Here is a 16,831-nt window from a genome sequence, read left to right as displayed (position 1 = left end):
TGGCTTCTCAGCAATATATTTGATAAGAGTATCGTGACACATTTTTCCTTCTTGAACAAGATCATGACAGCATGCATCAGTGATGGTTAAATTTTCAAAGACAACACCAATTATATCCAACGCACATTTTGGACTGATTTTAAGAAGACATGTATCCCATAGTGATTTTGCTTCAGCTTCTTCTACAGAGAATGCAGGAACGAATGCACAAACCAAAGCAACAACAATGAATACGATAGTAGTTCGGGAGGAAGTGTGAGCCATTTTGCCAATACTTTCAAAATAAGTGGCAAATGTTATTAATATAATATATTAAAATGTTTGTATCTGGTATTTTAGAATGAAATTTTGTCTCATATTTATAAGAGATTAAACACAAAAACACAAACTAAACGTATTTTCAAGTGAACATAACATATTAATTAATGCAGTTTAACGTTAAATAAAATGTGACCGTTAATAAGAGTTTTCTCTAACATATTTAGAAAATTTAGAGAAACAAATATAATTATTATTTAAACTAAGTACTATCAAAATAACATATTTCTAAATTATGAATGTTTTAAGTTATTTTGTTGTTAAGAAATAAACTACCAATCGAATTTAACCCTTGTTTATACCTATTCTTTATATTCTGTAAATGTTAACAGGCTTCATCATTTTACAGAAATTTTGGTTTAAGAATGTGAATTTAATCGAGTATGAATTGTCTTATAACGCGTATTCTTATTTTGTAGGAACTTACTACTAAAACAAATTCTATAGCTAAACCATTACAAGTTTATAGATTATATAGATATAATTTCTTAGAACGGGAACTGGAACTGACAAAAAAAATATTTGAATTAAACAATTAAATGCCAAAATTAAAGGGTTGTAATCTGTTAAAAATTTTGAAGCCAATTCTAAATATTGTAAAAAATGAAATAAAAAATGTGCACAATTTTGTTTCCAAGACTTTTGTGATCGATCTAAAACTCAAATCCATACCCTCAATCCTAACATCATTGGCATAAGTTATTATCTACTTACAAGTCATAGGATATTGTTATTTTGCGTGATTACATCCAGTCTCATTATTTTCTTTATAAATGATCGTATTTACAATATCGTCGACAACATGAGCATCCAAAATATTGTTTTTCCCAAGTCATTATTTTAGCATGTACTATTAAACTCTAAGGTTTCAAATGGGAAACATTAGATGTTTTTTAAGATTCTTGTTTTAAATTATCAAGATATTTTTCAGTATGTAAAAATAATGATTTACATCTTAGATGAAAATTAAATTTTAAAATTAAAGATACGCTAAATCAAACTAATTAAGCAATATTTTTTGAAATTATTCATATATGTTTTGTTATTAGTTTAACAATCTTGTATGGATAGCACATTGTTTTTCAGCTGAGTTACTATTTGTATTGATTCATTTAGAATGAGATTCACTTGATGTTCGTTTTATATTGCACGTTGTTTGATCCACGATTTTTAATCAAAGAAAATTTAAGAATAGTTGAATACAATTTTTGTTAATCAGAACAATACATGCATATAATATTATTAAGCAGTTTGCGATATTGAGACACAATGAGTCCACAAAGCATCACTTTTCGTCAAATACTCTGTTTCGTGGGCAACTAAGTGTGGCTTCTCAGCAATATATTTGATAAGAGTATCGTGACACATTTTTCCTTCTTGAACAAGATCATGACAGCATGCATCAGTGATGGTTAAATTTTCAAAGACAACACCAATTATATCCAACGCACATTTTGGACTGATTTTAAGAAGACATGTATCCCATAGTGATTTTGCTTCAGCTTCTTCTACAGAGAATGCAGGAACGAATGCACAAACCAAAGCAACAACAATGAATACGATAGTAGTTCGGGAGGAAGTGTGAGCCATTTTGCCAATACTTTCAAAATAAGTGGCAAATGTTATTAATATAATATATTAAAATGTTTGTATCTGGTATTTTAGAATGAAATTTTGTCTCATATTTATAAGAGATTAAACACAAAAACACAAACTAAACGTATTTTCAAGTGAACATAACATATTAATTAATGCAGTTTAACGTTAAATAAAATGTGACCGTTAATAAGAGTTTTCTCTAACATATTTAGAAAATTTAGAGAAACAAATATAATTATTATTTAAACTAAGTACTATCAAAATAACATATTTCTAAATTATGAATGTTTTAAGTTATTTTGTTGTTAAGAAATAAACTACCAATCGAATTTAACCCTTGTTTATACCTATTCTTTATATTCTGTAAATGTTAACAGGCTTCATCATTTTACAGAAATTTTGGTTTAAGAATGTGAATTTAATCGAGTATGAATTGTCTTATAACGCGTATTCTTATTTTGTAGGAACTTACTACTAAAACAAATTCTATAGCTAAACCATTACAAGTTTATAGATTATATAGATATAATTTCTTAGAACGGGAACTGGAACTGACAAAAAAAATATTTGAATTAAACAATTAAATGCCAAAATTAAAGGGTTGTAATCTGTTAAAAATTTTGAAGCCAATTCTAAATATTGTAAAAAATGAAATAAAAAATGTGCACAATTTTGTTTCCAAGACTTTTGTGATCGATCTAAAACTCAAATCCATACCCTCAATCCTAACATCATTGGCATAAGTTATTATCTACTTACAAGTCATAGGATATTGTTATTTTGCGTGATTACATCCAGTCTCATTATTTTCTTTATAAATGATCGTATTTACAATATCGTCGACAACATGAGCATCCAAAATATTGTTTTTCCCAAGTCATTATTTTAGCATGTACTATTAAACTCTAAGGTTTCAAATGGGAAACATTAGATGTTTTTTAAGATTCTTGTTTTAAATTATCAAGATATTTTTCAGTATGTAAAAATAATGATTTACATCTTAGATGAAAATTAAATTTTAAAATTAAAGATACGCTAAATCAAACTAATTAAGCAATATTTTTTGAAATTATTCATATATGTTTTGTTATTAGTTTAACAATCTTGTATGGATAGCACATTGTTTTTCAGCTGAGTTACTATTTGTATTGATTCATTTAGAATGAGATTCACTTGATGTTCGTTTTATATTGCACGTTGTTTGATCCACGATTTTTAATCAAAGAAAATTTAAGAATAGTTGAATACAATTTTTGTTAATCAGAACAATACATGCATATAATATTATTAAGCAGTTTGCGATATTGAGACACAATGAGTCCACAAAGCATCACTTTTCGTCAAATACTCTGTTTCGTGGGCAACTAAGTGTGGCTTCTCAGCAATATATTTGATAAGAGTATCGTGACACATTTTTCCTTCTTGAACAAGATCATGACAGCATGCATCAGTGATGGTTAAATTTTCAAAGACAACACCAATTATATCCAACGCACATTTTGGACTGATTTTAAGAAGACATGTATCCCATAGTGATTTTGCTTCAGCTTCTTCTACAGAGAATGCAGGAACGAATGCACAAACCAAAGCAACAACAATGAATACGATAGTAGTTCGGGAGGAAGTGTGAGCCATTTTGCCAATACTTTCAAAATAAGTGGCAAATGTTATTAATATAATATATTAAAATGTTTGTATCTGGTATTTTAGAATGAAATTTTGTCTCATATTTATAAGAGATTAAACACAAAAACACAAACTAAACGTATTTTCAAGTGAACATAACATATTAATTAATGCAGTTTAACGTTAAATAAAATGTGACCGTTAATAAGAGTTTTCTCTAACATATTTAGAAAATTTAGAGAAACAAATATAATTATTATTTAAACTAAGTACTATCAAAATAACATATTTCTAAATTATGAATGTTTTAAGTTATTTTGTTGTTAAGAAATAAACTACCAATCGAATTTAACCCTTGTTTATACCTATTCTTTATATTCTGTAAATGTTAACAGGCTTCATCATTTTACAGAAATTTTGGTTTAAGAATGTGAATTTAATCGAGTATGAATTGTCTTATAACGCGTATTCTTATTTTGTAGGAACTTACTACTAAAACAAATTCTATAGCTAAACCATTACAAGTTTATAGATTATATAGATATAATTTCTTAGAACGGGAACTGGAACTGACAAAAAAAATATTTGAATTAAACAATTAAATGCCAAAATTAAAGGGTTGTAATCTGTTAAAAATTTTGAAGCCAATTCTAAATATTGTAAAAAATGAAATAAAAAATGTGCACAATTTTGTTTCCAAGACTTTTGTGATCGATCTAAAACTCAAATCCATACCCTCAATCCTAACATCATTGGCATAAGTTATTATCTACTTACAAGTCATAGGATATTGTTATTTTGCGTGATTACATCCAGTCTCATTATTTTCTTTATAAATGATCGTATTTACAATATCGTCGACAACATGAGCATCCAAAATATTGTTTTTCCCAAGTCATTATTTTAGCATGTACTATTAAACTCTAAGGTTTCAAATGGGAAACATTAGATGTTTTTTAAGATTCTTGTTTTAAATTATCAAGATATTTTTCAGTATGTAAAAATAATGATTTACATCTTAGATGAAAATTAAATTTTAAAATTAAAGATACGCTAAATCAAACTAATTAAGCAATATTTTTTGAAATTATTCATATATGTTTTGTTATTAGTTTAACAATCTTGTATGGATAGCACATTGTTTTTCAGCTGAGTTACTATTTGTATTGATTCATTTAGAATGAGATTCACTTGATGTTCGTTTTATATTGCACGTTGTTTGATCCACGATTTTTAATCAAAGAAAATTTAAGAATAGTTGAATACAATTTTTGTTAATCAGAACAATACATGCATATAATATTATTAAGCAGTTTGCGATATTGAGACACAATGAGTCCACAAAGCATCACTTTTCGTCAAATACTCTGTTTCGTGGGCAACTAAGTGTGGCTTCTCAGCAATATATTTGATAAGAGTATCGTGACACATTTTTCCTTCTTGAACAAGATCATGACAGCATGCATCAGTGATGGTTAAATTTTCAAAGACAACACCAATTATATCCAACGCACATTTTGGACTGATTTTAAGAAGACATGTATCCCATAGTGATTTTGCTTCAGCTTCTTCTACAGAGAATGCAGGAACGAATGCACAAACCAAAGCAACAACAATGAATACGATAGTAGTTCGGGAGGAAGTGTGAGCCATTTTGCCAATACTTTCAAAATAAGTGGCAAATGTTATTAATATAATATATTAAAATGTTTGTATCTGGTATTTTAGAATGAAATTTTGTCTCATATTTATAAGAGATTAAACACAAAAACACAAACTAAACGTATTTTCAAGTGAACATAACATATTAATTAATGCAGTTTAACGTTAAATAAAATGTGACCGTTAATAAGAGTTTTCTCTAACATATTTAGAAAATTTAGAGAAACAAATATAATTATTATTTAAACTAAGTACTATCAAAATAACATATTTCTAAATTATGAATGTTTTAAGTTATTTTGTTGTTAAGAAATAAACTACCAATCGAATTTAACCCTTGTTTATACCTATTCTTTATATTCTGTAAATGTTAACAGGCTTCATCATTTTACAGAAATTTTGGTTTAAGAATGTGAATTTAATCGAGTATGAATTGTCTTATAACGCGTATTCTTATTTTGTAGGAACTTACTACTAAAACAAATTCTATAGCTAAACCATTACAAGTTTATAGATTATATAGATATAATTTCTTAGAACGGGAACTGGAACTGACAAAAAAAATATTTGAATTAAACAATTAAATGCCAAAATTAAAGGGTTGTAATCTGTTAAAAATTTTGAAGCCAATTCTAAATATTGTAAAAAATGAAATAAAAAATGTGCACAATTTTGTTTCCAAGACTTTTGTGATCGATCTAAAACTCAAATCCATACCCTCAATCCTAACATCATTGGCATAAGTTATTATCTACTTACAAGTCATAGGATATTGTTATTTTGCGTGATTACATCCAGTCTCATTATTTTCTTTATAAATGATCGTATTTACAAATCGTCGACAACATGAGCATCCAAAATATTGTTTTTCCCAAGTCATTATTTTAGCATGTACTATTAAACTCTAAGGTTTCAAATGGGAAACATTAGATGTTTTTTAAGATTCTTGTTTTAAATTATCAAGATATTTTTCAGTATGTAAAAATAATGATTTACATCTTAGATGAAAATTAAATTTTAAAATTAAAGATACGCTAAATCAAACTAATTAAGCAATATTTTTTGAAATTATTCATATATGTTTTGTTATTAGTTTAACAATCTTGTATGGATAGCACATTGTTTTTCAGCTGAGTTAATATTTGTATTGATTCATTTAGAATGAGATTCACTTGATGTTCGTTTTATATTGCACGTTGTTTGATCCACGATTTTTGATCAAAGAAAATTTAAGAATAGTTGAATACAATTTTTGTTAATCAGAACAATACATGCATATAATATTATTAAGCAGTTTGCGATATTGAGACACAATGAGTCCACAAAGCATCACTTTTCGTCAAATACTCTGTTTCGTGGGCAACTAAGTGTGGCTTCTCAGCAATATATTTGATAAGAGTATCGTGACACATTTTTCCTTCTTGAACAAGATCATGACAGCATGCATCAGTGATGGTTAAATTTTCAAAGACAACACCAATTATATCCAACGCACATTTTGGACTGATTTTAAGAAGACATGTATCCCATAGTGATTTTGCTTCAGCTTCTTCTACAGAGAATGCAGGAACGAATGCACAAACCAAAGCAACAACAATGAATACGATAGTAGTTCGGGAGGAAGTGTGAGCCATTTTGCCAATACTTTCAAAATAAGTGGCAAATGTTATTAATATAATATATTAAAATGTTTGTATCTGGTATTTTAGAATGAAATTTTGTCTCATATTTATAAGAGATTAAACACAAAAACACAAACTAAACGTATTTTCAAGTGAACATAACATATTAATTAATGCAGTTTAACGTTAAATAAAATGTGACCGTTAATAAGAGTTTTCTCTAACATATTTAGAAAATTTAGAGAAACAAATATAATTATTATTTAAACTAAGTACTATCAAAATAACATATTTCTAAATTATGAATGTTTTAAGTTATTTTGTTGTTAAGAAATAAACTACCAATCGAATTTAACCCTTGTTTATACCTATTCTTTATATTCTGTAAATGTTAACAGGCTTCATCATTTTACAGAAATTTTGGTTTAAGAATGTGAATTTAATCGAGTATGAATTGTCTTATAACGCGTATTCTTATTTTGTAGGAACTTACTACTAAAACAAATTCTATAGCTAAACCATTACAAGTTTATAGATTATATAGATATAATTTCTTAGAACGGGAACTGGAACTGACAAAAAAAATATTTGAATTAAACTATTAAATGCCAAAATTAAAGGGTTGTAATCTGTTAAAAATTTTGAAGCCAATTCTAAATATTGTAAAAAATGAAATAAAAAATGTGCACAATTTTGTTTCCAAGACTTTTGTGATCGATCTAAAACTCAAATCCATACCCTCAATCCTAACATCATTGGCATAAGTTATTATCTACTTACAAGTCATAGGATATTGTTATTTTGCGTGATTACATCCAGTCTCATTATTTTCTTTATAAATGATCGTATTTACAATATCGTCGACAACATGAGCATCCAAAATATTGTTTTTCCCAAGTCATTATTTTAGCATGTACTATTAAACTCTAAGGTTTCAAATGGGAAACATTAGATGTTTTTTAAGATTCTTGTTTTAAATTATCAAGATATTTTTCAGTATGTAAAAATAATGATTGACATCTTAGATGAAAATTAAATTTTAAAATTAAAGATACGCTAAATCAAACTAATTAAGCAATATTTTTTGAAATTATTCATATATGTTTTGTTATTAGTTTAACAATCTTGTATGGATAGCACATTGTTTTTCAGCTGAGTTAATATTTGTATTGATTCATTTAGAATGAGATTCACTTGATGTTCGTTTTATATTGCATGTTGTTTGATCCACGATTTTTGATCAAAGAAAATTTAAGATAGTTGAATACAATTTTTGTTAATCAGAACAATACATGCATATAATATTATTAAGCAGTTTGCGATATTGAGACACAATGAGTCCACAAAGCATCACTTTTCGTCAAATACTCTGTTTCGTGGGCAACTAAGTGTGGCTTCTCAGCAATATATTTGATAAGAGTATCGTGACACATTTTTCCTTCTTGAACAAGATCATGACAGCATGCATCAGTGATGGTTAAATTTTCAAAGACAACACCAATTATATCCAACGCACATTTTGGACTGATTTTAAGAAGACATGTATCCCATAGTGATTTTGCTTCAGCTTCTTCTACAGAGAATGCAGGAACGAATGCACAAACCAAAGCAACAACAATGAATACGATAGTAGTTCGGGAGGAAGTGTGAGCCATTTTGCCAATACTTTCAAAATAAGTGGCAAATGTTATTAATATAATATATTAAAATGTTTGTATCTGGTATTTTAGAATGAAATTTTGTCTCATATTTATAAGAGATTAAACACTCAAACACAAACTAAACGTATTTTCAAGTGAACATAACATATTAATTAATGCAGTTTAACGTTAAATAAAATGTGACCGTTAATAAGAGTTTTCTCTAACATATTTAGAAAATTTAGAGAAACAAATATAATTATTATTTAAACTAAGTACTATCAAAATAACATATTTCTAAATTATGAATGTTTTAAGTTATTTTGTTGTTAAGAAATAAACTACCAATCGAATTTAACCCTTGTTTATACCTATTCTTTATATTCTGTAAATGTTAACAGGCTTCATCATTTTACAGAAATTTTGGTTTAAGAATGTGAATTTAATCGAGTATGAATTGTCTTATAACGCGTATTCTTATTTTGTAGGAACTTACTACTAAAACAAATTCTATAGCTAAACCATTACAAGTTTATAGATTATATAGATATAATTTCTTAGAACGGGAACTGGAACTGACAAAAAAAATATTTGAATTAAACTATTAAATGCCAAAATTAAAGGGTTGTAATCTGTTAAAAATTTTGAAGCCAATCTAAATATTGTAAAAAATGAAATAAAAAATGTGCACAATTTTGTTTCCAAGACTTTTGTGATCGATCTAAAACTCAAATCCATACCCTCAATCCTAATATCATTGGCATAAGTTATTATCTACTTACAAGTCATAGGATATTGTTATTTTGCGTGATTACATCCAGTCTCATTATTTTCTTTATAAATGATCGTATTTACAAAATCGTCGACAACATGAGCATCCAAAATATTGTTTTTCCCAAGTCATTATTTTAGCATGTACTATTAAACTCTAAGGTTTCAAATGGGAAACATTAGATGTTTTTTTAGATTCTTGTTTTAAATTATCAAGATATTTTTCAGTATGTAAAAATAATGATTGACATCTTAGATGAAAATTAAATTTTAAAATTAAAGATACGCTAAATCAAACTAATTAAGCAATATTTTTTGAAATTATTCATATATGTTTTGTTATTAGTTTAACAATCTTGTATGGATAGCACATTGTTTTTCAGCTGAGTTAATATTTGTATTGATTCATTTAGAATGAGATTCACTTGATGTTCGTTTTATATTGCATGTTGTTTGATCCACGATTTTTGATCAAAGAAAATTTAAGAATAGTTGAATACAATTTTTGTTAATCAGAACAATACATGCATATAATATTATTAAGCAGTTTGCGATATTGAGACACAATGAGTCCACAAAGCATCACTTTTCGTCAAATACTCTGTTTCGTGGGCAACTAAGTGTGGCTTCTCAGCAATATATTTGATAAGAGTATCGTGACACATTTTTCCTTCTTGAACAAGATCATGACAGCATGCATCAGTGATGGTTAAATTTTCAAAGACAACACCAATTATATCCAACGCACATTTTGGACTGATTTTAAGAAGACATGTATCCCATAGTGATTTTGCTTCAGCTTCTTCTACAGAGAATGCAGGAACGAATGCACAAACCAAAGCAACAACAATGAATACGATAGTAGTTCGGGAGGAAGTGTGAGCCATTTTGCCAATACTTTCAAAATAAGTGGCAAATGTTATTAATATAATATATTAAAATGTTTGTATCTGGTATTTTAGAATGAAATTTTGTCTCATATTTATAAGAGATTAAACACTCAAACACAAACTAAACGTATTTTCAAGTGAACATAACATATTAATTAATGCAGTTTAACGTTAAATAAAATGTGACCGTTAATAAGAGTTTTCTCTAACATATTTAGAAAATTTAGAGAAACAAATATAATTATTATTTAAACTAAGTACTATCAAAATAACATATTTCTAAATTATGAATGTTTTAAGTTATTTTGTTGTTAAGAAATAAACTACCAATCGAATTTAACCCTTGTTTATACCTATTCTTTATATTCTGTAAATGTTAACAGGCTTCATCATTTTACAGAAATTTTGGTTTAAGAATGTGAATTTAATCGAGTATGAATTGTCTTATAACGCGTATTCTTATTTTGTAGGAATTTACTACTAAAACAAATTCTATAGCTAAACCATTACAAGTTTATAGATTATATAGATATAATTTCTTAGAACGGGAACTGGAACTGACAAAACAAATATTTGAATTAAACTATTAAATGCCAAAATTAAAGGGTTGTAATCTGTTAAAAATTTTGAAGCCAAATCTAAATATTGTAAAAAATGAAATAAAAAATGTGCACAATTTTGTTTCCAAGACTTTTGTGATCGATCTAAAACTCAAATCCATACCCTCAATCCTAATATCATTGGCATAAGTTATTATCTACTTACAAGTCATAGGATATTGTTATTTTGCGTGATTACATCCAGTCTCATTATTTTCTTTATAAATGATCGTATTTACAAAATCGTCGACAACATGAGCATCCAAAATATTGTTTTTCCCAAGTCATTATTTTAGCATGTACTATTAAACTCTAAGGTTTCAAATGGGAAACATTAGATGTTTTTTAGATTCTTGTTTTAAATTATCAAGATATTTTTCAGTATGTAAAAATAATGATTGACATCTTAGATGAAAATTAAATTTTAAAATTAAAGATACGCTAAATCAAACTAATTAAGCAATATTTTTTGAAATTATTCATATATGTTTTGTTATTAGTTTAACAATCTTGTATGGATAGCGCATTGTTTTTCAGCTGAGTTAATATTTGTATTGATTCATTTAGAATGAGATTCACTTGATGTTCGTTTTATATTGCATGTTGTTTGATCCACGATTTTTGATCAAAGAAAATTTAAGGATAGTTGAATACAATTTTTGTTAATCAGAACAATACATGCATATAATATTATTAAGCAGTTTGCGAAATTGAGACACAATGAGTCCACAAAGCATCACTTTTCGTCAAATACTCTGTTTCGTGGGCAACTAAGTGTGGCTTCTCAGCAATATATTTGATAAGAGTATCGTGACACATTTTTCCTTCTTGAACAAGATCATGACAGCATGCATCAGTGATGGTTAAATTTTCAAAGACAACACCAATTATATCCAACGCACATTTTGGACTGATTTTAAGAAGACATGTATCCCATAGTGATTTTGCTTCAGCTTCTTCTACAGAGAATGCAGGAACGAATGCACAAACCAAAGCAACAACAATGAATACGATAGTAGTTCGGGAGGAAGTGTGAGCCATTTTGCCAATACTTTCAAAATAAGTGGCAAATGTTATTAATATAATATATTAAAATGTTTGTATCTGGTATTTTAGAATGAAATTTTGTCTCATATTTATAAGAGATTAAACACTCAAACACAAACTAAACGTATTTTCAAGTGAACATAACATATTAATTAATGCAGTTTAACGTTAAATAAAATGTGACCGTTAATAAGAGTTTTCTCTAACATATTTAGAAAATTTAGAGAAACAAATATACTTATTATTTAAACTAAGTACTATCAAAATAACATATTTCTAAATTATTAATGTTTTAAGTTATTTTGTTGTTAAGAAATAAACTACCAATCGAATTTAACCCTTGTTTATACCTATTCTTATATTCTGTAAATGTTAACAGGCTTCATCATTTTACAGAAATTTTGGTTTAAGAATGTGAATTTAATCGAGTATGAATTGTCTTATAACGCGTATTCTTATTTTGTAGGAATTTACTACTAAAACAAATTCTATAGCTAAACCATTACAAGTTTATAGATTATATAGATATAATTTCTTAGAACGGGAACTGGAACTGACAAAAAAAATATTTGAATTAAACTATTAAATGCCAAAATTAAAGGGTTGTAATCTGTTGAAAATTTTGAAGCCAAATCTAAATATTGTAAAAAATGAAATAAAAAATGTGCACAATTTTGTTTCCAAGACTTTTGTGATCGATCTAAAACTCAAATCCATACCCTCAATCCTAATATCATTGGCATAAGTTATTATCTACTTACAAGTCATAGGATATTGTTATTTTGCGTGATTACATCCAGTCTCATTATTTTCTTTATAAATGATCGTATTTACAAAATCGTCGACAACATGAGCATCCAAAATGTTGTTTTTCCCAAGTCATTGTTTTTCCCAAGTCATTATTTTAGCATGTACTATTAAACTCTAAGGTTTCAAATGGGAAACATTAGATATTTTTTAAGCTTCTTGTTTTAAATTATCAAGATATTTTTCAGTATGTAAAAATAATGATTGACATCTTAGATGAAAATTAAATTTTAAAATTAAAGATACGCTAAATCAAACTAATTAAGCAATATTTTTTGAAATTATTCATATATGTTTTGTTATTAGTTTAACAATCTTGTATGGATAGCGCATTGTTTTTCAGCTGAGTTAATATTTGTATTGATTCATTTAGAATGAGATTCACTTGATGTTCGTTTTATATTGCATGTTGTTTGATCCACGATTTTTGATCAAAGAAAATTTAAGGATAGTTGAATACAATTTTTGTTAATCAGAACAATACATGCATATAATATTATTAAGCAGTTTGCGAAATTGAGACACAATGAGTCCACAAAGCATCACTTTTCGTCAAATACTCTGTTTCGTGGGCAACTAAGTGTGGCTTCTCAGCAATATATTTGATAAGAGTATCGTGACACATTTTTCCTTCTTGAACAAGATCATGACAGCATGCATCAGTGATGGTTAAATTTTCAAAGACAACACCAATTATATCCAACGCACATTTTGGACTGATTTTAAGAAGACATGTATCCCATAGTGATTTTGCTTCAGCTTCTTCTACAGAGAATGCAGGAACGAATGCACAAACCAAAGCAACAACAATGAATACGATAGTAGTTCGGGAGGAAGTGTGAGCCATTTTGCCAATACTGTCAAAATAAGTGGCAAATGTTATTAATATAATATAGTAAAATGTTTGTATCTGGTATTTTAGAATGAAATTTTGTCTCATATTTATAAGTGATTAAACACTCAAACACAAACTAAACGTATTTTCAATTGAACATAACATATTAATTAATGCGGTTTAACGTTAAATAAAATGTGACCATTAATAAGAGTTTTCTCTAACATATTTAGAAAATTTAGAGAAACAAATATATTATTATTTAAACTAAGTACTATCAAAATAACATATTTCTAAATTATGAATGTTTTAAGTTATTTTGTTGTTAAGAAATAAACTACCAATCGAATTTAACCATTGTTTATACCTATTCTTTATTTTCTGTAAATGTTAACAGGCTCCATCATTTTACAGAAATTTTGGTTTAAGAATGTGAATTTAATCGAGTATGAATTGTCTTATAACGCGTATTCTTATTTTGTAAGAATTTACTACTAAAACAAATTCTATAGCTAAACCATTACAAGTTTATAGATTATATAGATATAATTTCTTAGAACGGGAACTGGAACTGACAAAACAAATATTTGAATTAAACTTTTAAATGCCAAAATTAAAGGGTTGTAATCTGTTAAAAATTTTGAAGCCAAATCTAAATATTGTAAAAAATGAAATAAAAAATGTGCACAATTTTGTTTCCAAAACTTTTGTGATCGATCTAAAACTCAAATCCATACGCTCAATCCTAATATCATTGGCATAAGTTATTATCTACTTACAAGTCATAGGATATTGTTATTTTGCGTGATTACATCCAGTCTCATTATTTTCTTTATAAATGATCGTATTTACAAAATCGTCGACAACATGAGCATCCAAAATATTGTTTTCCCAAGTCATTATTTTAGCATGTACTATTAAACTCTAAGGTTTCAAATGGGAAACATTAGATGTTTTTTTAGATTCTTGTTTTAAATTATCAAGATATTTTTCAGTATGTAAAAATAATGATTGACATCTTAGATGAAAATTAAATTTTAAAATTAAAGATACGCTAAATCAAACTAATTAAGCAATATTTTTTGAAATTATTCATATATGTTTTGTTATTAGTTTAACAATCTTGTATGGATAGCGCATTGTTTTTCAGCTGAGTTAATATTTGTATTGATTCATTTAGAATGAGATTCACTTGATGTTCGTTTTATATTGCATGTTGTTTGATCCACGATTTTTGATCAAAGAAAATTTAAGGATAGTTGAATACAATTTTGTTAATCAGAACAATACATGCATATAATATTATTAAGCAGTTTGCGAAATTGAGACACAATGAGTCCACAAAGCATCACTTTTCGTCAAATACTCTGTTTCGTGGGCAACTAAGTGTGGCTTCTCAGCAATATATTTGATAAGAGTATCGTGACACATTTTTCCTTCTTGAACAAGATCATGACAGCATGCATCAGTGATGGTTAAATTTTCAAAGACAACACCAATTATATCCAACGCACATTTTGGACTGATTTTAAGAAGACATGTATCCCATAGCTATTTTGCTTCAGCTTCTTCTACAGAGAATGCAGGAACGAATGCACAAACCAAAGCAACAACAATGAATACGATAGTAGTTCGGGAGGAAGTGTGAGCCATTTTGCCAATACTTTCAAAATAAGTGGCAAATGTTATTAATATAATATATTAAAATGTTTGTATCTGGTATCTTAGAATGAAATTTTGTCTCATATTTATAAGAGATTAAACACTCAAACACAAAGTAAACGTATTTTCAAGTGAACATAACAAATTAATTAATGCAGTTTAACGTTAAATAAAATGTGACCGTTAATAAGAGTTTTCTCTAACATATTTAGAAAATTTAGAGAAACAAATATACTTATTATTTAAACTAAGTACTATCAAAATAACATATTTCTAAATTATAATGTTTTAAGTTATTTTGTTGCTAAGAAATAAACTACCAATCGAATTTAACCCTTGTTTATACCTATTCTTTATATTCTGTAAATGTTAACAGGCTTCATCATTTTACAGAAATTTTGGTTTAAGAATGTGAATTTAATCGAGTATGAATTATCTTATAACGCGTATTCTTATTTTGTAGGAACTTACTACTAAAACAAATTCTATAGCTAAACCATTACAAGTTTATAGATTATATAGATATAATTTCTTAGAACGGGAACTGGAACTGACAAAAAAAATATTTGAATTAAACTATTAAATGCCAAAATTAAAGGGTTGTAATCTGTTGAAAATTTTGAAGCCAAATCTAAATATTGTAAAAAATGAAATAAAAAATGTGCACAATTTTGTTTCAAAGACTTTTGTGATCGATCTAAAACTCAAATCCATACCCTCAATCCTAATATCATTGGCATAAGTTATTATCTACTTACAAGTCATAGGATATTGTTATTTTGCGTGATTACATCCAGTCTCATTATTTTCTTTATAAATGATCGTATTTACAAAATCGTCGACAACATGAGCATACAAAAGTTGTTCACCAAATATTGTTTTTTTCCCAAGTCATTATTTTAGCATGTACTATTAAACTCTAAGGTTTCAAATGGGAAACATTAGATGTTTTTTAAGATTCTTGTTTTAAATTATCAAGATATTTTTCAGTATGTAAAATAATGAGGACATCTTAGATGAAAATTAAATTTTAAAATTTAAGATACGCTAAATCAAACTAATTAAGCAATATACTTTCAAAATAAGTGGCAAATGTTATTAATATAATTATTAAATTTTTGTATCTGGTATTTAGAATGAAATTTGTCTCATATTTATAAGAGATAAAAACAATCAAACACAAACTAAACGTATTTCAAGTGAACATAACATATTAATTAATGCAGTTTAACGTTAAATAAAATGTGATTATTAATAAGAGTTTTCTCTAACAAATTTAGAAAATTTAGAGAAACAAATATACTTATTATTTAAACTAAGTACTATCAAAATAACATATTTCTAAATTATTAATGTTTTAAGTTATTTTGTTGTTAAGAAATAACTACCAATCGAATTTACCCTTGTTTATACCTATTCTTTATATTCTGTAAATGTTAACAGGCTTCATCATTTAACAGAAATTTTGGTTTAAGAATGTGAATTTAATCGAGTATGAATTGTCTTATAACGCGTATCCTTATTTTGTATGAATTTACTAAAAAAAATTCTATAGCTAAACCATTACAAGTTTATAGATTATATAGATATAATTTCTTAGAACGGGAACTGGAACTGACAAAACAAATATTTGATTTAAACAATTAAATGCCAAATTAAAGGGTTGTAATCTGTTAAAAAATTTGAAGCCAAATCTAAATATTGTAAAAAATGAAATAAAAAATGTGCACATTTTGTTTCCAAACTTTTGTGA

General features: G+C 26.9%; 4 protein-coding genes across 4 annotated transcripts; all 4 read right to left on the bottom strand.

Annotated features, from left to right (window-relative positions):
• Positions 1 to 8,109: 8,109 nt before the first annotated feature.
• LOC106374894 lies at positions 8,110 to 9,071 on the bottom strand. The gene has a single exon (XM_013814816.3). The coding sequence runs from the start codon at positions 8,480 to 8,482 to the stop codon at positions 8,135 to 8,137; it is 348 nt and encodes a 115-aa protein (XP_013670270.2). The 5' UTR covers positions 8,483 to 9,071; the 3' UTR covers positions 8,110 to 8,134.
• Positions 9,072 to 9,719: 648 nt separating this feature from the next.
• On the bottom strand, positions 9,720 to 10,914 carry LOC106374895. The gene has a single exon (XM_048769840.1). It carries the CDS (start codon positions 10,123 to 10,125, stop codon positions 9,778 to 9,780), a length of 348 nt encoding a protein of 115 aa, XP_048625797.1. The 5' UTR covers positions 10,126 to 10,914; the 3' UTR covers positions 9,720 to 9,777.
• Positions 10,915 to 11,103: 189 nt separating this feature from the next.
• On the bottom strand, positions 11,104 to 12,078 carry BNAC09G24940D. The gene has a single exon (XM_013814818.3). The coding sequence runs from the start codon at positions 11,766 to 11,768 to the stop codon at positions 11,421 to 11,423; it is 348 nt and encodes a 115-aa protein (XP_013670272.1). The 5' UTR covers positions 11,769 to 12,078; the 3' UTR covers positions 11,104 to 11,420.
• A 659-nt stretch (positions 12,079 to 12,737) lies between these two features.
• Positions 12,738 to 14,129, bottom strand: LOC106374897. Its single transcript, XM_048769460.1, has one exon. The coding sequence runs from the start codon at positions 13,519 to 13,521 to the stop codon at positions 13,081 to 13,083; it is 441 nt and encodes a 146-aa protein (XP_048625417.1). The 5' UTR covers positions 13,522 to 14,129; the 3' UTR covers positions 12,738 to 13,080.
• Between the last annotated feature and the right edge of the window lie 2,702 nt (positions 14,130 to 16,831).

Source organism: Brassica napus, chromosome C9, assembly GCF_020379485.1.
Source record: "Brassica napus cultivar Da-Ae chromosome C9, Da-Ae, whole genome shotgun sequence".
In the NCBI taxonomy this organism is placed as follows: Eukaryota; Viridiplantae; Streptophyta; class Magnoliopsida; order Brassicales; family Brassicaceae; genus Brassica; species Brassica napus.
Note: the sequence above shows the minus strand (reverse complement) of the source record. Positions and strands in the feature narration are given on the sequence as shown.